Source organism: Acinonyx jubatus, chromosome C1 (genome assembly GCF_027475565.1).
Source record: "Acinonyx jubatus isolate Ajub_Pintada_27869175 chromosome C1, VMU_Ajub_asm_v1.0, whole genome shotgun sequence".
NCBI lineage: Eukaryota > Metazoa > Chordata > Mammalia > Carnivora > Felidae > Acinonyx > Acinonyx jubatus.
The window spans coordinates 105,476,917-105,499,987 of NC_069381.1; the positions used below are offsets into that span (position 1 = coordinate 105,476,917).

General features: G+C 40.6%; 1 protein-coding gene across 1 annotated transcript; it reads left to right on the forward strand.

The window, feature by feature from the left end:
- The first annotated feature begins 6,370 nt into the window (after nt 1-6,370).
- On the forward strand, nt 6,371-21,808 carry LCE6A (late cornified envelope 6A). The gene is given in 3 exon segments (XM_053203509.1): nt 6,371-6,526; nt 6,983-7,256; nt 21,783-21,808. Coding segments are annotated over 2 exon segments (279 nt in total). The 5' UTR covers nt 6,371-6,526; nt 6,983-7,003.
- Nucleotides 21,809-23,071: the final 1,263 nt, after the last annotated feature.

Genomic DNA, 23,071 nt, shown 5'->3' on the forward strand with positions numbered 1-23,071 from the left:
TCCCAGACAACTCCTATGAAGCTGTCCCTGAACTTGGACTTGGGCTTTCTTCAGGGTGCAGCTTAGTCCTTGGGACAAGGCAGGGACACATGGATATTCCATCCCTCCATTGGTCTCCTCCTCCTTCCCCCTGTATGACATTGCCCCAACTCACCTTTGAATTTCTTTCACCTTCAGCCAAAAAAAATTGTTTAGAAAAGTGTACATGAACTTTTTACAAATAGCCCATGAATCTTGGTTAATTCTAACTAGAAACATCCATATAGCACGTGGCAAAGATTGTAAAAATTAAAAATGCCTATTAAAGGAATCAGGGAATTAAAAAAATCAGTCACTTCTTTCTTTTCTCTCCCTGAGTTTTTTAGAGTCAAATATTTCATATCTATGTTTTGTAAAATAGTCTTGATTTTTTTATCAAAATGTTTTTAATTAAAAATTTCACATGATATTTAATTATTATTAATTTTACTTTGAGTTTATTTTGCCTTGATAGTCTTTTTTATTATTGAAATATAGTTGACATACTATATTAGTTTCAGATGTACAACATAGTGATCTGACAATTCTATACATTACATAATGCTTACCAAGAAAAGTGTGATTACCACCATCACCATACAATGTTATCACAATATTATTGACTATACTCCCTATGCTGTACTTTTCATCCTTGTCTTATTTATTTTATAACTAAAAGTTTGTACTTTCTTAATCCCCTTCACCTATTTTGCCTGTTTTCTACCCCCCTCCCTTGTGACAACCACCAGTTTGTTCTCTGTATTTATGAGTCTGTTTCTGTTTTTGTTTGTTTTGTTTTTTTTAACGTTTTATTTATTTTTGAGACAGAGAGAGACAGAGCATGAACGGGGGAGGGGCAGAGAGAGAGGGAGACACAGAATCAGAAGCAGGCTCCAGGTTCTGAGCCATCAGCCCAGAGCCTGACGCGGGGCTTGAACTCACCGGCTGTGAGATCGTGACCTGAGCTGAAGTCGGACTCTTAACCGACTGAGTCACTCAGGCGCCCCTGTTTTGTTTTTTAGATTATACTTATTAATGAAACTATATGGTATTTGTCTTCCTCTGTCTGACTTATTTCACTTAGCATAATACCTTCTAGATCATCCATGTTTTTGCAGATGGCAAGATTTCATTTTTTGATAAACTTGATATAGTCTTGATAGTCTTATTATAAACTGGATAAGTGGCCAATACCTCAAATTTATATTTTAATTCATGAAAAAACACAAGTGTCTGGTGGAGCAGATAGTAAGAACCCATCACAACTGCTGTGATTAATATGACCTCTAGATGTCCCTGTGTCTTTAGTTAATCATTCAAGATTCAAAGTCTCATGAGGATTCATCCATATGTCTGATCTTCAGCATGTATCTGCTCCTTGGCTATTTCAGAAAGCTAGAAGAGGGATGTATATTCCTTTGATGTCATTAACAAGAAAGCTCAAACACTACACGGGTTGGGCGATCCCTTCCAAAAAGTCAACTAGCATACTAACATGTATGGAGTTGATTGCTGGCCAAAGTGACACATGACCACCATGTTTTCTAAGTAGGAATTCTCAGACAAGAGGATTTTATATTTCTGAGGAATGTAATATTCCAGTTCGAAATGGGTCAGGGGTTGTCTCTCCTCGCTTATACTGGATACCTCCTAATGTCAGGTGCTATAAATATCTACCTCAGATTAGATTGTCATGAAAACAGAGGTTATGTTTCCCTACAAGGTCATGAAGATTTTTTCATACATGAAGAGTTTTATATTTTTAATCCCATCAGTTAGGTTTGGATCCATTCTGAGTTATTTTTTTTAAATACTGTAGGTAGGGAACAACTTCATTCTTTTACATGTGGATATATAGTTTCCCAGCACCATTTGTTGAAAAGACTATGGCTTCCTCAGTGAAATGTCTTGACACATTGTCAAAAATCAATTGACCAGGCATTGATGGGTTTATTTCTGAACTCTCAAATCTCTTAATTGGTCAGATCCAATTAGGTCCAGTGCCCTTTGCAGGTAGTTTTTGAGGGGATCTTTGAGGTTTGTTCTGAACCCAGAAGGGCTTTGCTTTCCTTGATTCTCTCTGGTAAACTAGCTGTCCTGCTGTGATTCAATGTATTGCTGCCATGGATAAGCAACTTTTCTTAATAAAATCTCCCTTATTTTTCAGAGTGGTTTTAGGTTTGAACTTCTCCCAAACTCTGTTCTGAATAAAGGAAGCTCCTTTGGCAAGAACCTCAAAGCTTTTTATCTTTTGGTTTACCCCTTCCGCTGGTCAAAATCTCTGAGCCACTGCTCTGGAGCTGAGTTTGGGGACAGTTTTGTCTGCTTCTCTTGGAGAGACATCCTGTTGTATGAGCAGGGCATTGTACTGGGATGGCAACCTCTAGTCTTCTTAAATTGCCTCTTCACCATGGATTTTCTATCCTAAAAGTGAGGTGAGGCAAAGGTGATAAGGGTTCCAGGATTCTAGGTCTGTTGCAACTGAGGTAGGATCACTGCCTGCCTCTTCAGTGGGAGCTGGGTAGAAGAAGGGAGCCCTGTGTATTGGCTGCCCCATCTTGGGATTTAGCCTCTGCAACATAGAGCTAGAGATGTTATGAGAAATGTTGGCTTTCAGTTGTTACTGACATTTAGTAGATTTTCTTGAATAAATGTTTTCTTAATTTGCCATAGGACAATTTATAGAAACTTTAAAAGTTTTTTTAAAAGTAATTGTCAACAGTTATAGCTATTTTGTTGGGGAGATGGAGTTCTTCATACTGTCGTTCCAGAAGTCATCCTGTAAAATCTTTGGTTCAATTTGGTTTAGATTTTCTTTGAGACTTAAGAAGACTCTACATCTTAAGATTTTATGTATGTATAGATTTATTTTATATTTTATTTTATATTTTTAAAAATTTATTTTATGAGGAGTATGGATCACTTTGAGCACAGTTTTATTTCTGTTCTTTAAATACCAGAAAATTCTCCTCTACTTCTCTCCTTTGGATGGGAGAAAAGGAGAACATAAGGGACTGAGACTTTTGACGATGAATAGGTTACACTAAGCCTATCCTTTGCTAGTGACAATTTCCTCTACTGAAATAGAAACCAAGAATTTAGACCCAGTGGTTTGTCCTCGTGATGTTACTTGTAGCCATGGGTACAAGTCAGGATTATGGTGGTTTGGCTACAGTTGTACCAGGAGGAAAACTCTAGGGACAGAAGATCTCTTAGTATCTATTCCTAGGAAAAAAAGGCAAGTATGAGTTCTGAAATAAGAAGTACCTGAACACTGACTCCAAATTGAATTTTTTGGTACAATCTAAATAAAAATATCATAGTATTCGGGAAATGTAGTTGAAGTGTCCACAGTGTGATGTAGGCAATCCACCTCACTTTAAGTCTCTGATTTTGTCATGGCCTGAGTTCATAGTCATGTGAAATTAATTGACTCAGGACATAATATATGGAAAGCATTCTGTAAACTGTTTTTACAAATGTTGATGACAAGGATTTTTCAATACCTAATAACTAATATGCATAATGAACCATTGCATTCACTGAAAAGAAATAGGATATATATGAGACATAGCCTCATGCTTGAAATGTTTACAATCTCACATTAAAATGTGCACAATAATAAATTACATGTGCAGCAAGCAATAAAGCCTCTGGAAGATTTTCTTGGTCAGGCATTACCAGGGAACCCATTACAGAAGATGTGAGGATTTAGATTTGTTCTTGAAAGATTTTCCAAAGACAAAGAGAAGAGGGGGAGAATACTCTCAGAAGAAGAACCAGCACAAAAAAGAAAAAGACAGAAATAAAGAAGGGAAGGAAGGAAGGAAGGAAGGAAGGAAGGAAGGAAGGAAGGAAGAGACATCTATTGCTCAGAGCAATAGGGTCACAACAAATTGGGACTAGGAATGAGAAGGGGTGGATGATTATCAGGGATGGGCTCCTGTCCCCAGCCCAGGATGGGATGCTAATAATAGTAGGAAAAACATCATTCAAAATACTATCATTCTGATGTGGTACATGCAGGTGGACTAGTACCATTTTCAACCCATAACCAGAATTCACCTGCCTCTCTGTTTGCCCATCTTTCACTTATCATCTTGTGTTATCTATTAATGTGTAATGTGTTTGCACTATCTCTAGAGTGAAAGCTCCGAAGCATGAAGCAGGGCTCTTACTGCTTTTTGTATCCAGGACAGAGTAGGTGCTTAGCAAATACCAAATCATAGAATCATGCCATAGACACCTCTGCCAGGGAGAAATGGAGTGGCACTGGAGGGAGACACATGTCTGAGATCCTGATCTGGAATTGGCTGGACTTGGAAGTCTAGTAGGGTGAGGGACTGCTCAAGGACTTCAAAAAGCCTCACTTCAGGGAGTGGACAAAGCCAGATGCTGCCTCATCCACTAAATGTGCCAATCCTGGTGGGGTCAATCCCCAACACCGTGATGGAATTCACTGTACTGAAAATGACTGGACTCTGAGACTTCAGGGGGCCAGCATTATGAGGAGTGGTCTGGGGGAACTGGAGAGGAAGGGGGAAAGAGCCTCCAGAAAGAGTCCTCAGCCCTTGGGTAGAGGTGGTGTGGGTTGGGTGGTTGTTAGTTAACCTCAAGGAAATGCATTTGTGGTGCATGAGGTATCAGAGTGTGGGCTTATGTGGTATGAGTCTGGGTGGGGAAAAGGAACCGCTGTGATAGTAAGACAAGAGTTACTCTGCCCTCCCAGTGCTTACTGTCCATCACTCCTTTCTGAGGAGCAGTTAGGACTACTTCTGAGGCCTGACAGGGAGGAGAAGAGGGAAAGGGGGAAAAGGAGAGATAGGAGGCAGAAGGAAGTTAGGGAAGAAGGGTTCTGACCTCTGAAGTCCCATAACTCAGGTACTGTCTCCCCAGGGTCCTGTTCTAATAGGCTGAGAAAGGCTTCTTACCATCTCACCTTATGTTTCACTTATATAGACTCTTCTTTTCAGCCAAACTACATGTCAAAGCCTGCCTCCCCCTGGGAGCCTTCTAAGATGAAGCAGGTGAGCCCTGGTAGTCTTGTCCTGCAGATTTATCCAGCAGCTGTTCCTCTGGCCTTGTCCCACTCTCCAGTATTGTTAAGTTCTTACCTGTCATCCCACACACTGACCTTGCTCACCTTTGTACAATGTATGACTTGAAGTCTTGAGGACAGCCCCTATAATCAGAAAATCCTTTGTAATAGCTCACCTTTTCCACTTACCTGTTTCCTGAGTCCCTACTGTGTCAGGCACTGAGAACACAGAGGAAGGCAAGACACTGTCCCTACCACCAGAAATTTCAACAGGATCTTTTCACTTAGCCAGGCATGTCTGCAGCTATTCTGAGACAGAAGCCTCCAGAAGTGAAAGACTGTATTTCAATGAGAATGTTCCTACTGTAAGCACAGCCACCATGTGCTGATGTCAATTTTCATAATAGATAAGTGAAAACTTTTCACTCTGTAAAAAGCTTTTCCTTGGGGTCTCTCTATAATTACATAAGCAACTCCACTTTGCATTAAGAGGTAGCAGGGTTTATGAATGTTTTGTTCTCCACACTATTCACAGCTTGATCTTTAAGGTGAGGTCCACCCACCAATTTCTCTGTACTATTTATGAAAGGGTGTTCCTAGAAGTCTTAGGTGGGGATACAAGAAGTTGAGATTTGGCCCACAAAACAAAAAACAAGTGGGTTTTTATGTTTTTCTCCTATTTTTTGTTCTCCCCACATGCAAAGTCTATTTTAATGGCACATAGATTATTCCATCCCACAAGTATTAATTAACATTTATGTCAAGGACAGAATCAGGCCCTAGGAATTTAGAATGATAAAGGCAAGATCTTGTCATCAAGTAACTGTGTAACAAAGATGATAGGACAAATATGTAGGTCACCTTGATTATGAGCAGCTAAAAAGTCTGTGAGAGGTATCTCTGACATTCAGAGGAGGGAGGACTCAGATGTGGTCTGGCAGACCAGGCAAGTCTTCATGGAGGTGGTGGCCTTGAGCTGAGTGGAAGAAAGCATGGATAGAGAGTAGGGGTGGACCAGAAGTGTCTTCCTCACACTTGGGTGGCATTTAACCTAGTCCTTCCTTATCAATCCTAGAGACATCTCCATAGTCATCATGTCCCTCTCAGGTCCCCAGAGATGTCATCTAGACTTGGCCAGTGTACCCAGCCCACTCAGGCCACTCTGAAGGCTATAGCCTCTGGTTGTTCACTCACATGGGATTCCTTTGACCCACATTCTGCTGTGTGCCACTGAGGAATCCAGTCCTGGGAATTGTGAAACATTCACATAAATAGTCCACTCACAGCTGTCTTCCAATAACATGTAACCTGAAGTCTTCACTGGAGGATGTATAAAAGGCCTCCAGACTCCTTCTTGGATGATTTGTCCACACATCCTCCTCTAGGGTGATACTACTTCTGGGTGGGGAGACACTTGGATGTCCCTCACCCAGGTGCTGCAAAAGCAGGCCTGATTTCTCCTCTCACCAGGTAAGAGAGCTTTAGGGAAGGGAAGTGGTCCCTGCAAAAGACCTCAAATTATTTAACATGGGAGAAAATTATAGAAGACAGAGGGATGAAGAGGCAAAGAAGATACAAGCAGGATTAGGACACTCAGAGCAAAGTAAGACTGAGTGAAGAAAAAGTAGAGATTTGCTTCTCCTTCATACTTGAACATGGTGGACACTGGCCTGGGAAAGTGGATGGTCTGCTCAACTCAGCTGCATTTTGTTTAAGAAGAATAAGTTATTAGCTTGGTTGTTGGTGAGTGGGTCCCCTGAGGGTTCCCACCATGGCTCACTCCCCCAATTTACCCTCTCAGACCCATTTCTGTCCTTCCTGGGATGGATTTTAGAAGGTTGTAAATGCCAGCTTCATTTTGACAGTCCCAGCCCATGGAGAAAGAATCAAGGCCCTGACCTAATCCAATGCTCTTTTTCCTTCCAGCTTCCACTCACTAGCCCACTGATGTCACAGCAGAAGCAGCAATCTTGGGAGCCCCCTATTGCTCCCAAATGTACCCCTCCCCAGTGCCCAAACCCCTCCCTCCCTGCCTACTCTGCTCCTTTCTGTGACCTCCGTCCAGGAGTCCAGGTCAGTGATTCCAGTTCCCAGAAGCCAGGAGATCAGAGTCTGGGACACTCTCAGAGGGCTCGCTGCAAGAAACCCTGCTGCCTCAGTGGTGCCACAGTCTACCATATCAAAGAGGAGGAGTGCTAAGGTGACTGGCCCGAAGGAGAGGGACACAGGTACAGTTTCTCTCTCCCTACCCAGGTTTCTGCTTTTATTCCGCTGGGAAGCTCAGGGTCCCCCCTTCTCATTTGGACTGGGAAACACTTCCTGGCCCCTATAAGCTGCACTCCTGCTCCTGTCTTCCACCCACTCCTTCATCTCCGCAACAACTTGGAGTTGAAGCTATGGCTGCTATGAACCCCTGAGATCCCTTGTAAGGGCTGAGGTGGAGGCTGCACCTTCTTCTTTCCTCCCAAGATGCTGACTGTTTCAAGATGCTGGTGATTCAAAGACACATGGTTTGAGATTTCTGTCTCTGTATCCTCATAGCTGTCAACCCATGTTGTTGCATAATCCTCGCACTGACAGCTTCAGTGTGGTAAGCATATGTTGAGCACCTACTCTATACTGTGCTCTGTGTTCCTCAATGTAATAGGAGATTTGTTCCTGTTCTAGAAAAGCTTACAATCTAGTGCGAGAAGCAATGTACGTTGTAGGTTGAAATATGTATAATAATAAATATAATTTTAAGGTGATTGACATACTTCTTTTTTTTCTCACTTTGTATGAACTCAAAGGAGGAAAAGAGTACAAAAAGTCAAGGACAGAAGGGAGAGACTCATCCTGACGGTGCAGATCAAAAGTGGTTTCCTGGGTCTTGGAAAGAGAAATCTGAAGCAGAGCATGCTGCTTGAGGGAGAACAGGCCTCTGGGGTAGTTGTTTTCAACAAGGCTTTTAAAGATAAGCAGACTTTGGTGCTGGGTATGGAATGAGGGGAAGAACTTTCCAGGTGGAAATGGTCCTTCCACATACAAGTGGGGTACTTGCCAATGACATGGACTTCAACTTGGCTGGACTTCCAGGTGTGAGATGATCATATGAAACAACTCATAAGCCAGGTATGAAACCCCAGGTCCCAAAGGACTGTACCTTAGAAGACAGTCTGGGCCCATGCCTAGGGTCTGTTGCCCCAGGGTAGGGCAGACTTGAAATAAAGTAGAGGTACCTGGGGGCCTTGAGGCTTGAGGCTCAATGTAGTTGCATATCAGTGTAAGTTCCAGGTGATAATTTTTAGCTGATTCCCATTTTCCTGGGGGAAACTGAAAATATGTTTTTAACTAAGTACCCAGCCCAATGAATTCTATTGCTTAGTCTCAGGGCAGAGTGTCAGCTTGTCTATGATTCCCAAAACACAAGATGCCAGTTTTGAAACCTTAGCAATCCTCCTGACTGCTGTGACCTGATTTTGCTTCTGCTAGCCTATATCTCACTATATGGGTATATAGATAGAGCATAATTGTATATAATTATAATTTTGAATGTGTAATTTTTCTCTCTAAAAAAATGATGCATACCCATATAAAGATGTATTAATGTAGATAAGCATAAGGAAGATGATTAAGACCAATCACAAATCTTACTGCCTAAAAATAACTCCTGCTAATAATTTCAGGATCTATTTCCAAATTTCTAAAGAAAGTCACAAAATGGGATAATTTCAGAATACTTTATAACCTGATCTTTTAATTAATAGTACAATTGTCAATATTCTTCTGTGCTAATAAATATTGATCAACACTATTATAGTCCATTATATGAATGCATCACGATTTGTGTAACGAGTTCCCTGATTCGGGGGACTTAATGTTGCTTCCATGTTTTGCCATAAACAATAATAAAATAAACATTCTCATTGGTGATTGTTCTTAGTAATTTTCCTAAGATAAATCTTTAGAGTTGGAATTTTAAAATTGTCAAAGACTATGAAGTTTTTTTTCAGACTCTCCAGAAAGATTGCATGTTAGAGGCAATTAAAATGCCTCCATTTAAGAAAATCATTTTGGGGAAAGAGACTTATTTTGTTCAAGAGCAAGAGTGGGGGTGCCTGGGTGGCTCAGTCAGTCAAGCTTCTGATTTTGGCTCAGGTCATGATCTCATGGTTCATGAGTTTGAGCCCCGTGTCAGGCTCTGTGCTGGCAGCTTGGAGCTTGGAGCCTGGAGCCTGCTTCAGATTATGTGTCTTCACCTCTCTCTGCCCCTCCCATGCTCATGCTCTGTCTCTGTGTCTCAATAATAAATAAATGTTAAATTTTTTTTTAAACAGAGCAAGAGTGAGTACAATGTTAAAAAATTACTATAGCTAAAGGAAAGATCCACTTTGTGGGGAAATAAAAATATACTTTCTGAGGAACTTACCAAGCATCTACCTATTGTACTGCCATGAAATCTGTACTTTAAAAAAAAAAAAGATTAGATGCCTTCTCTTTTTGAAGTGAAAAAGCATGCTATTTATTGTATAAAGCAGTGTCTTATGAATTTTGATATACCATTGGTTGCACTTCCATATTTGGCTGATAAGTTTTAAATATCCTTGATTTTAGATGTTCAGTTATGTTTGTGTGAGAGAATTCTGTGTGGAAAAATCTCATTTTTACCTAAGAAAAAAAGCAAAACGTCAACATTTGGTTGATTGTGTAATATCTAAGAATCTCTTTTCTTCTATTTTTATTTTTGTTCTATACAAAGGTAGACACTCACCAAACAACAATTTAAAAAAAAGTTTTTACTGAAACAAATTTTCTTTGACAAGAGTACTACTTAATATTTGGTCTCCTCAATTCTCCAGTCAGTACTTGGATTCCCCTTGGTAACTGTTCAACTTATATATTATTGCATACTACAGTGTCCAGTCTGCATCAAATTGATTTTGAAATTCCTACCTTGAAAAAAATCTACTAATTTGATCATTATTTTTCTTCATAAAGGTCTGCATTTGGCATCTTTGCATTTTCTAAATATGTCTGTACATCAAAAATGTTAATATTGTTAATTTTTTTTGGTGTGGATTCAGTAAGGTTTCATTTTAATATTGTACATTTACATTTTTTCTATAATAAATAATTAAAATGTAGACTTCACATTTTGTGCAAAACATCTTATATCCAAAATCTTATATTTATAGGGATATCCAAAACAGTTAAGTGGTACAACCACTTTTCTTTTGACTCTAACTACACACTTTTAATGAATGTTAAATAGTTACACATTTTCAACATTTTCTAATTAGGTAATTTTATTTTGACAGAGTATTTGATATTTAATATGTTCTTTTGTCTAATTTTTAAAAATTGTTACCGGAGTATTGCATGGGCTAAGTGAAAAACATGTAAATTTTTTAAGAAAGCGAGCTGTTTTAAAGAGTTCCTGGAGGGACTTTGAAAGACTCCTGGGTGAGCCATTCAACAGGGCTCTGTCCTCTTCCAACCAGTAGTCATAGCAGCCTTCCAGAAGGGACATTTTCACTTGGGAACTGAACTGAACCCAGTGGCCTCAGGTCAGGTCAGCCCTGCCTCAGAGTGCCCAGCTCCCTGTGGTCTCCATTTGCGATAGACGTTCTCTCACCAGCCTGGCCCCTTGGTCACCTCTAGGGAGGCTAGCCTAGCTTATGCCCTGTGTCCAGTGTGTTTTCAGCAACTTACTTTACAACGTCTGGTGGACCATACTTTGTTACTACATACCATGTGTTCCATGATATAACACAAATAGTAATAAAAAGTCATTGCTTTATTTTTTCCTGCAAAGCTGTCACAAATAAAATATGAAAACAAAATCATCCTAAGCCAAAAGAAGCTATGTTGTGCTGATGTGATCTCTTATTTAATGGGAAGTCAGGAAATGTTGCCTCAGCTTGGCAGGTGAAGAAACTGGGTTTGAGTTATAGTATTTAAAGTTATAGCGGTAAGCCAATAGGAGCATGAAAAATAAAAATAAAACATGTCTAAATAAAAGGGAGGGTGGGATGGGATGGTGAACGTGGTCCATTGTGCTTCATTGGGGAAGTGAATAGATATGTCTAGAAGGAGACAAAGAAATAAATGCATACGCTGATTATTTAGAATGAGACATTTCTTTTCATATTACAACCTATTGGATTACCTGATTTTTAATTTGCATGTAAATGTATTACTTTATTTTAAAAACAAATGAAATCACATCCCATTTTTACACACATCTGTGTGAATCTGAGGCCAAACCTTCCTTAACAGAACAAGTACATGTTCAGACCCCAGTCAAATGAAACCCATTTCAAATCTTTGAAAACCCTGTGATCTTATGCAAGTTTCTGTGCCTTTCTAGGCCTCAGTTTTCTCATCTAAAAATTAGGTGGGGTGCTTTGGTGGCTCAGTTGGTTGAGTGTCTGACTTTGGCTCAGGTCATGATCTCATGGTTCATAGGTTCACGCCCCAAGTCGGGCTCTGTGCTGACAGATCAGAGCCTGGAGCCTGCTTCGGATTCTGTGTCTCCTCTGCTCACACTCTCTCTGTCAAAAATAAATAAACATCAAAATAAAAATTTTAAAATTAGGTAAAATAATAGTAGCCTCATGAGGCTGTGGAGGGGATTATATATGATGTCATAGGTAACATTTTGACATATTTAGCTCAATAAACATTAGTTGTAACATATTTGGCATGCACTTAATTTTTTAATAGGTTTTTTATTTAGAATAGTTATAGATTTACAGGAAAGTTGCAAAGATAGTATAGAGAATTTCCCATGTTTACTGCATGTGGTTTACTCTGTGGTTCAGATCTTACATTAGCATGGTATGTTTGTTACAATTAAAGAATTAATATTAAGATATTGTTTTTTATTTAAAAATTTAAAAAATGTTTAATGTTTATTTACTTTTGAGAGAGACAGAGAGATCATAAGTGGGGGAGGGGGGACAGAGAGAGAGCGAGACACAGAATATGAAGTAGGCTCCAGGCTCTGAGCTGTCAGCACAGAGCCCAACTTGGGGCTTTAACCTACGAGCAGTGAGATAATGACCTGAGCCAGAGTCGAATGCTCAATCAACTGAGCCACCCGGGTGCCCCTGTATTATTATCAACTAAAGTCCATATCCATACTCTATTCAGGTTTCCTTAATTTTTACTAAATGTCATTGTTGTGTTCCTGGATTCCATTTAGGGCATCACATTACATTCAGTTGTCTTGTCTCCTTAGGGTCCTCTTGACTGTGATAGATGCTTAGACTACTTATTTTTGATGACCTTGAGAGTTTTGAGGTGTGCTAGTTATGTATTTTGTAGAATGTCTCTCAACTGGGATTTGTGTGGTGTGTTTTTCTAGTGCTTAGAATGGGATTATGGATTTGGGGGGAGGAAAATCACAGGAATAAAGCCATTCTCATCCTATTATATCAAGGGTACATGCTATCAACATGACCTCACTGTTGACACTGATTCTCACCATTTGTCTATGGCAGTGTTTGCAGGTTTTCCATGTAAAGGTCCTCTTTTTCTTTCCCTTTCCATGCTCTTCTCTTTGTAAGGAAGTCACTAAGTGTAGCCCATTCAAAGAGGTAGGGAGTTACACTCTACCTCCTTGAAGGGACAGTATCTATAAGTTATTTGGAATTTTTCTGTAAGATTTGTCTGTTCATATTTCTCTCTCTCTCTCTCTTTCTCTCTCTCTTTCTAACATCATTTATTAATATCAGTATTGACTCATGGATATTGGATAACTATATTATATTTTGGGTTGTAATCCAATGCCATGCTTTCTATTTTGTTGTTCATAACCTTCCAGCTTTGGGACCTCTCTCAGTCAGCTCCTGTGTCCTTTTTTTAAAGCACATCCTTACTGTAGGGCACTATGTATCATATGCTTCAGGCTCACTTTGTATAATCTCTGACCCAGACCTAGATTCAGCTATTTTTATTACGACCCCTGGTTTCTTTTATTGGGAAATTGATTGTAAACCAAGATCTGAGAGCTGGTTTATTCCTTACTACTGGGGTGTCATCACTTCTCAGTACTTGGAAATATATGTGTGTATAGTAACCAGCATCTACACACATACCTATAATTATTTTAGTCATAATCCCTCTGTATCTATATTAAGCTAAACATGAGTTCATAATGTCTACATTAATTCAGTGTCCCATGGTTTATTCTAGACTTTGTAAAAGGAGATTTCAAAATGGAGCAAGCAAGCCTAGCTAGGAGGCCAAAGGAGAGAAATTTATGTGCATCCTTATGGGAGAAACTAAATTTTTGCCAGCTGTGAAAAGTTAAGCTCAGCCTGAACTTAACTCCCTCCTCACTATGGCCCCTGAATTGTTTGCATTCTTCATTTGGGAAGGAGCCAATGTGATTTGACAAGTTTCATTCCCTCATTTGCATATTAATCCAACCAATCCCAGTTAACCTGGTTTGTTTGTTTGTTTAATGTTTATTTATTTTTTGAGAGAGAGAGAGACAGAGTGCAAGCAGCGTAGGGGAAGAGAGAGAGGGAGTCACAGAATCCAAAGCAGGCTCCAGGCTCTGAACTGTCAGCACAGAGCCCTGTGCAGGGCTCGAACTCAAGAACTGAGAGATCATAACCTGACCTGGAGTCAGATGCCTAACTGACTGAGCCACCCAGGTACCCTGAAGTTAACCTGTTTTAAACCCCTGTTGTGCATGGAAGACCTAAATGACAGTTGTACTCATGACCCTTTTCCTTTACCACTCTCCCTGGCAGCCTCTTAGTTTTTCTCACAACACAAGTCAGGTTTTTACCTGAATCTGTCTCTGGAATTGCAATTCTAGTTGCCCGAATAAATACCTATTTGTTTAAATTTTCAGTGAATTCTTTCTTGGCCAACATCTCTTTCTTTCTTATCTACAACCTCTCACTTGAACAGTGAGAAATCTAGTTCCTTCCATCTGCACACATTCACATATTTGTTCAATCCCAGTATGCAGATATGAGGTCCTCTACTGTGAAAACAAAATTGTGGAATGCGTTGGAGTCAGTGCATGCTAAATGAGCAATTTTTTCTTTCCTCTAGAGGCTATAAAGACTATTGATTAAAAAGGAAAGAATGAGTGAGCCAGCATCCTTGAGGCTGGGTAAGGATGGGTCAAGGGAAAGACAGGGCATCATGAGGATCAAGGGACTGAATTGAAACGGACAGTCTTTCATGAGGACCTTCACCCACCAGAGATCATCTTCTAAACAGAGGCTCTGCTTGGTTTCCTCCTTCCACCATCCCACCCTAGCAGACCCTCTTCCTACATGGCTTTGGCACAAAAGGTGAGATCAATGGATACCCATGTAGGACTGTGGGCAGGAGAAAGCCTCACTCCATACCCAGGAACATGTTAGAACCAGTTTGGATTCTTCCTATGAACCAGAGCAGGAGAGGGCAAGCATCTTTGTCATAAAACTACAAGTGGAAAATCAGAAAGCAATGGGAAATAGACTGTGAGTTGAGAAAAGAGCACAAATATTCAATCTGTGACCTACACAGTTATTATACCTCAGACTAATGATTAGTTCTGAGCTTCCTGAAAGATAAAATATACAGAGACAAATGGTCTAATATATACAGACTTCAAGGGAATCATTGCCCTCCTAACAGTGGAATCTAAAGGAATTTTTTTGCAGTGATCAGCGATATACTTAACGACATTCCTAGAACACAATCACAGATGAAAATGACAAAGCACTATTGTTTTGTCTCCCACTGAAAAAGGCATGTTGTATTAAAATCAAATGCTGCTTATGCAATGGCAGAGACGGCCAATGAAGAAAAAGCAGGTGCCTGAAAGCAGAAGATCTCTCAGGTCTATTTAGAGCTTTGTTCACAAGGGATGGAATTGACCCATCCTTGAAATGTGGCCAACAAAATATCTCCATTCTTCATTCTGGTGTGAGATATGCTTGACTTAAGATAAAGGGGCCTAATACATGACTTTCTGCTTCATTCATCCCCTGCTTGTGTTATCTACCACGTGACAAGTACAGGACCCCTGCCCCACCTCTCTCTCTCTCTCACACACACACATGCACACACACACACACACACACACATCTCTCTCACACACATATCTCTCTCTGCCTCACATACACACACACACGTCTCTCTAACACACATGTGCACACATGTCTCTCATATACATTTGCACACATATGTCTCTCACACACACACATCTCTAACACACACACATCTGTCTCTCACGCACACACACGTCTCTCTCTCACATACATACACACACATGCCTCTCACACACACCTTTCTCTGTCTCACATACACATGCTCACACGTCTCTCTCACACACGCACACACACACATCTGTCTCACATACACACACTTCTCTTTCTCACATACACACGTCTCTCTCTGTCTCACATACACACACACATGCCTCTCTCTAACACACACATGCACACACACGTCTCTCTCTCTCACACACACACACGTCTCTTTCTCACATACACATACACATCTCTCTAACACACACTCACACACGTCTCTGTCTCACATACACACACACATCTCTCTCTTACACACATATGCACACACACACGTCTCTCTCACACACACCTCTCTCTCTCACACACACATATGTCTCTCTCTCACATGCACACAATACACACACACGTTAACTTCCATACTTCTCTCTAGTTCGCACTTGCCATCCTCCTCCCTGGAGCTTCAGCATGCCATTGTTCTCCTTCTGATTGAAGGTCCTAGAAATTCTACTTTTCTCTCTGACAGGTCCTTTCTGTCCTGTTTCTTTTTTTTTATTTTCAATATATGAAGTTTATTGTCAAATTGGTTTCCATACAACACCCAGTGCTCATCCCAAAGGGTGCCCTCCTCAATACCCATCACCCACCCACCCCCAACCCATCAACCCTCAGTTTGTTCTCAGTTTTTAAGAGTCTCTTATGCTTTGGCTTTCTCCCTCTCTAACCTCTTTTTCTTCCTTCCCCTCCCCCATGGGTTTCTGTTAAGTTTCTCAGGATCCACATAAGGGTGAAAACATATAGTATCTGTCTTTCTCTGTATGGCTCATTTCACTTAGCATCACATTCTCCACTTCCATCCATGTTGCTACAAAGGGCCATGTTTCATTCTTTTCATTGCCACATAGTACTACATTGTGTATATAAACCACAATGTCTTTATCCATTCATCAGTTGATGGACATTTAGGCTCTTTCCATAATTTGGCTATTCTTGAGAGTGCTGCTAAAAACATTGGGGTACAAGTGCCCCTATGCATCAGTACTCCTGTATCCCTTGGGTAAATCCCTAGCAGTGCTATTGCTGGGTCATAGGGTAGATCTATTTTTAATTTTCTGAGGAACCTCCACACTGTTTTCCAGAGTGGCTGCACCAATTTGCATTCCCACCAACAGTGCAAGAGGGTTCCCGTTTCTCCACATCCTCTCCAGCATCTATAGTCTCCCGATTTGTTCATTTTGGCCACTCCTACTGGCGTGAGGTGATATCTGAGTGTGGTTTTGATTTGTATTTCCCTGATGAGGAGCGAGGCTGAGCATCTTTTCATGTGCCTGTTGGCCATCCGGATGTCTTCTTTAGACAAGTGTGTATTCATGTTTTCTGCCCATTTCTTCACTGGGTTATTTGTTTTTTGGGTGTGGAGTTTGGTGAGCTCTTTATAGATTTTGGATGCTAGCCCTTTGTCCGATATGTCATTTGCAAATATCTTTTCCCATTCCGTTGGTTGCCTTTTAGTTTTGTTGGCTGTTTCCTTTTTAGCTTTGTTGGCTGTGCAGAAGCTTTTTATCTTCATAAGGTCCCAGTAATTCATTTTTGCTTTTAATTCCCTTGCCTTTGGGGATGTGTCAAGTAAGAGATTGCTGTGGCTGAGGTCAGAGAGGTCTTTTCCTGCTTTCTCCTCTAGGGTTTTGATGGTTTCCTGTCTCACATTCAGGTCCTTCATCCATTTTGAGTTTATTTTTGTGAATGGTGTGAGAAAGTGGTCTAGTTTCAATCTTCTGCGTGTTGCTGTCCAATTCTCCCAGCACCATTTGTTAAAGAGACTGTCTTTTTTCCATTGGATATTCTTTCCTGCTTTGTCAATGATTAGTTGGCCATGCATTTGTGGGTCTAGTTCTGGGGTTTCTATTCGATTCCATTGGTCTATGTGTCTGTTTTTGTGCCAATACCATGTTGTCTTGCTGATGACAGCTTTGTAGTAGAAGCTGAAGTCTGGGATTGTGATGCCTCCTGCTTTGGTCTTCTTCAAAATTACTTTGGCTATTCGGGGCCTTTTGTGGTTCCATATGAATTTTAGGGTTGTTCGTTCTAGTTTCGAGAAGAATGCTGGTGCAATTTTGATTGGGATTGCATTGGATGCATAGATGGCTTTGGGTAGTATTGACATTTTAACAATATTTATTCTTCCAATCCATGAACACGGAATGTTTTTCCATTTCTTTATATCTTCTTCAATTACCTTCATAAACTTTCTATAGTTTTCACCACACAGATCTTTTACATCTTTGGTTAGATTTATTCCTAGGTATTTTATGCTTCTTGGTGCAATTGTGAATGGGATCAGTTTCTTTATTTGTCTTTCTGTTGCTTCATTGTTAGTGTATAAGAATGCAACTGAATTGTGTACATTGATTTTGTATCCTGCAATTTTGCTAAATTCATGTATCAGTTCTAGCAGACTTCTGGTGGAGTCTATTGGATTTTCCATGTATAATATCATGTCATCTGCAAAAAGTGAAAGCTTAACTTCATTTTTGCCAATTTTGATGCCTTTGATTTCCTTTTGTTGTCTGATTGCTGATGCTAGCACTTCCAACACTATGTTAAACAACAGCGGTGAGAGTGGACATCCCTGTCTTGTTCCTGATCTCAGGGAAAAAGCTCTCAGTTTTTCCCCATTGAGGATGATGTTAGCTGTGGGCTTTTCATAAATGGCTTTTATGATCTTTAAGTATGTTCCTTCTATCCCGACTTTCTCGAGGGTTTTTATTAAGACACGCTGCTGAACTTGTCAAAGGCCTTTTCTGCATCGATTGACAGGATCATATGGTTCTTATCTTTTCTTTTATTAATGTGATGTATCACATTGATTGATTTGTGAATGTTGAACCAGCCCTGCATCCCAGGAATGAATCCCACTTGATCATGGGGAATAATTCTTTTTGTATGCTGTTGAATTCGGTTTTCTAGTATCTTAATGAGAATTTTTGCATCCATATTCATCAGGGATATTGGCCTGTAGTTCTCCTTTTTTACTGGGTCTCTGTCTGGTTTAGGAATCAAAGTAATACTGGCTTCATAGAATGAGTCTGGAAGTTTTCCTTCCCTTTCTATTTTTTGGAATAGCTTGAGAATGGTCGGTATTATCTCTGCTTTAAACGTCTGGTAGAACTCCCCTAGGAAGCCATCTGGTCCTGGACTCTTATTTGTTGGGAGATTTTTGATGACTGATTCAATTTCTTCGCTGGGTATGGGTCTGTTCAAGCTCTCTATTTCCTCCTGATTGAGTTTTGGAAGCGTGTGGGTACTTAGGAATTTGTCCATTTCTTCCAGGTTGCCCAGTTTGTTGGCATGTAATTCTTCATAGTATTCCTTGATAATTGCTTGTATCTCTGAGGGATTGGTTGTAATGATTCCATTTTCATTCATGATTTTATCTGTTTGGGTCATCTCCCTTTTCTTTTTGAGAAGCCTGGCTAGAGGTTTATCAATTTTGTTTCTTTTTTCAAAAAACCAACCCTTGGTTTCGTTGATCTGCTCTACAGTTTTTTTAGATGCTATACTGTTTATTTCTGCTCTGATCTTTATTATTTCTCTTCTTCTGCTGGGTTTAGGCTGCCTTTGTTGTTCTGCTTCTATTTCCTTTAGGTGTGTTAGATTTGTATTTCGGATTTTTCTTGTTTCTTGAGTTAGGCCTGGATTGCAATATATTTTCCTCTCAGGACTGCCTTCGCTGCATCCCAAAGCGTCTGGATTGTTGTATTTTCATTTTCATTTGTTTCCATATAGTTCTTAATTTCCTCTCTAATTGCCTGGTTGACCCATTCATTCTTTAGTAGGGTGTTCTTTAACCTCCATGCTTTTGGAGGTTTTCCAGACTTTTCCTGTGGTTGATTTCAAGCTTCATAGCATTGTTGTCTGAATGTATGCATGGTATGATCTCAATTCTTTTATACTTATGAAGGGCTGTTTTGTGACCCAGTATGTGATCTGTCTTGGAGAATGTTCCATGTGCACTTGAGAAGAAAGTATATTCTGTTGCTTTGGGATGCAGAGTTCTAAATATATCTGTCAAGTCCATCTGATCCAATGTATCATTCAGGGCCCTTGTTTCTTTATTGACCGTGTGTCTAGATGATCTATCCATTGCTGTGAGTGGGGTGTTAAAGTCCCCTGCAATTACCACATTCATGTCAATAAGGTTGTTTATGTTTGTGAGTAATTGTTTTATATATTTGGGGGCTCCTGTATTCGGCTCTTAGACATTCATAATTGTTAGTTCTTCTTGATGGATACACCCTGTAATTATTATATAATGACCTTCTTCATCTCTTGTTACAGCCTTTAATTTGAAGTCTAGTTTGTCTGATATAAGTATGGCTACTCCAGCTTTCTTTTGACTTCCAGTAGCATGATAGATAGTTCTCCATCCCCTCACTTTCAATCTGAAGGTGTCCTCAGGTCTAAAATGAGTCTCGTGTAGACAGCAAATAGATGGGTCTTGTTTTTTTTATCCATTCTGATACCCTATGTCTTTTGGTTGGCACATTTAGTCTATTTACGTTCAGTGTTATTATAGAAAGATATGAGTTTAGAGTCATTGTGATATCCATAGGTTTCATGCTTGTAGCGATATCTCTGGTACTTTGTCTCACAGGATCCCCCTTAGGATCTCTTGTAGGGCTGGTTTAGTGGTGACGAATTCTTTCAGTTTTTGTTTGGGAAGACCTTTATCTCTCCTTCTATTCTAAATGACAGACTTGCTGGATAAAGGATTCTCGGCTGCATATTTTTTCTGTTCATCATATTGAAGATCTCCTGCCATTCCTTTCTGTAGAGTTTCAGTAGAGAGATCAGTCACGAGTCTTATAGGTCTCCCTTTGTATGGTAGAGCACATTTATCCCTAGCTGCTTTCAGAATTTTCTCTTTATCCTTGTATTTTCCAGTTTCACTATGATATGTCATGCAGAAGATCGATTCAATTTATGTCTGAAGGAAGTTCTCTGTGCCTCTTGGATTTCAATGCCTTTTTCCTTCCCCAGATCAGGGAAGTTCTCAGCTATTATTTCTTCAAGTATGCCTTCAGCACCTTTTCCCTCTCTCTTCCTCCTCTGGAATACCAATTATACGTAGATTATTTCTCTGTAGTGCATCACTTAGTTCTCTAATTTTCCCCTCATACTCCTGGATTTTTTTATCTCTCTTTTTCTCAGCTTCTTCTTTTTCCATAATTTTATCTTCCTGTTCACCTATTCTCTCCCCTGCCTCTTTAATCTGAGCTGTGCTCATCTCCATTTTATCTTGCGGCTTGTTAATAGCATTTTTTAGCTCTTTCTGGCGGTTCCTTAGTCCCTTGATCTCTGTAGCAAGAGATTCTCTGCTGTCCTTTATAGTGTTTTCAAGCCCAGCGATTCATTTTATGACAATTATTCTAAATTCACTTTCTGTTATGTTGTTTAAATCATTTTTGATCAGTTCGTTATCTGTTGTTATTTCCTGGACGTTTTTCTGAGGGGAATTCTTCCATTTGGTCATTTTGGATAGTCCCTGGAGTGGTGCGGGAGTGTGGGGCACTTCCCCTGTGCTGTCTTGAATAACTTGTGTTGGTGGGCGGGGTGCAGTCAGACCTGATGTCTGCCCCCAGCCCACTGCTGGGGCCACAGTCAGACTGGTGTGTGCCTTTTCTTCCCCTCTCTTAGGGGCGGGATGCACTGTGGGGTGGCTGGCCCATCTGGGCTACTTGCATACTGCCAGGCTTGTGGTGCTGGGGATCTGGCGTATTAGCTGGGGTGGATCGGCAAGGTGCACAGGGGAAGGAGGGGCAGGCTCAGCTCGCTTTTCCTTCAGAGATCTGCTTCCGGAGGGGTGCTGTGGCACTGGGAGGGAGTCAGACCCGCCACTGGAGGGATGGATCCGCAGAAGCACAGCGTTGGATGTTTGCGCAGTGCAAGCAAGTTCCCTGGCAGGAACTGGTTCCCTTTGGGATTTTGGCTGGGGGATGGGTGAGGGAGATGGCGCAGGAGAGCGCCTTTGTTCCCCGCCAAGCTGAGCTCTGTCGTCTGGGGCTCAACAACTCTCCCTCCGTTGTCCTCCAGCCCTCCCGTTTTCCGAGCAGAGCTGTTCACTTATAATCTTCCAGATGTCAAGTCCCGGTTGCTGTCGGAACACACTCCATCCGTCCCTCTGTTTTTGCAGGCCAGACTTGGGGGCTCTGCTTGGCGGGTGGGCCGCCCCTCCGCCCCGGCTCCCTCTCGCCAGTCCATGGAGTGCACACCGCCTCTCCGCCCTTCCTACCCTCTTCCGTGGGCGTCTCGTCTGCCCTTGGCTCCGGAGACTCCGTTCTGCTAGTCTTCTTGTGGTTTTCTGGGTTATTCAGGCAGGTGTAGGTGGAATCTAAGTGATCAGCAGGACGCGCGGTGAGCCCAACGTCCTCCTACGCTGCCATCTTCCCAGGATCCTCCTTTCTGTCCTGTTTCTATTGCCACAGGACTAGCAGTGAATGCCACACCCTAAGCCCCATGCAGACTCAGCCCCTGCCTGAACCAAGCCCTAGCCCTACTGTGTCTTTAGTGCCTACTTAGTTTGATCTCATAGCTTTCAGATGAGTGAATTGTAGGGAACTTTCCTGATTATAGCTTCATAGAATAACCCTGATATATGAAAACCATTTCCCAAATATTTGACTCTAATTCACCTTGAATTCTTGTCTGATCCATTTCAGTATCCGTTGTCATAGCTACAGCCCCAACCCATGCATGCCCCATGAGATTTCTATAGGAGGTGGTGGTGGTCCTGGGGGTAGGGTGGAAAGAGGATAGTGAAACCAGCTTGTCTGGGTCCTGACAAATTCTCTTGGCATTTACTGGTATTTGGAAAGACTATTTGTAAGTCTTTCGAGAAATAAAAATGTAGGTTTTCATCACTGAGGAATTCTGAACTATCCAAATAATTACCATTAAATTATTATAAATATTACAACAAAGGATAGTGAACTAACCAAATAACAACAATAATAAATTATTATATAAATATTATAACAAGGGACAATGAACCACCCAAATATTAAATATTATTATTATTATTATAAATATTACAACAATAATAGCACAAAGAGCAACAGCAATAATTTGTATTTACACAGAGCTTACTGTGGAGGAACACTCTACTATTACCATACACATACTACTTATTTAATCCTCACAACAGTTTTAGGAAATAGAATTAATGTTTATCACGTTTTACACATGAGCAATTGAGGCACAGAGAAGACAAGTGACAAGCCTAATTTTGTGCAACCAATAAATAAGGGAACTTGGAATATAAGCCAGATGATCTGGGTGCAGACATAGACGCTTAACTCTGATGTTGTGCCCCCAAGGGGGTGGTGTTGAATGAATCTGCTCTCCTCTTGCTACCTGTGTCCCTCTCCTCCTCTGCCCACCCCCAGGCATAAACAATGGGTTGGAAATCAATTGACCTTAGGTATAGTTCTAATTCTGCCACAATTTTCACTGTGTGAATTGAGTAAAATGACTTTGAATCTTCAACTCTTAGTTGTGGAAGGAAGGCATATAACTAAGCCAAATAGCATATTTATTAGTCATTAATTCAGTCATTCAACAAGTACTTAAGTGCCAGCTACGTCAAGAATGGCTTTTTTGAAGCATTATCATCATTTATTATCTAGTGCATGCATTTATAAAGAAAAATTTCTAACAAAGATAATAGAAAGAAATGGGCTGCTTTGTGAGGTAAAGAGTTCTCCAACTAAAAGTC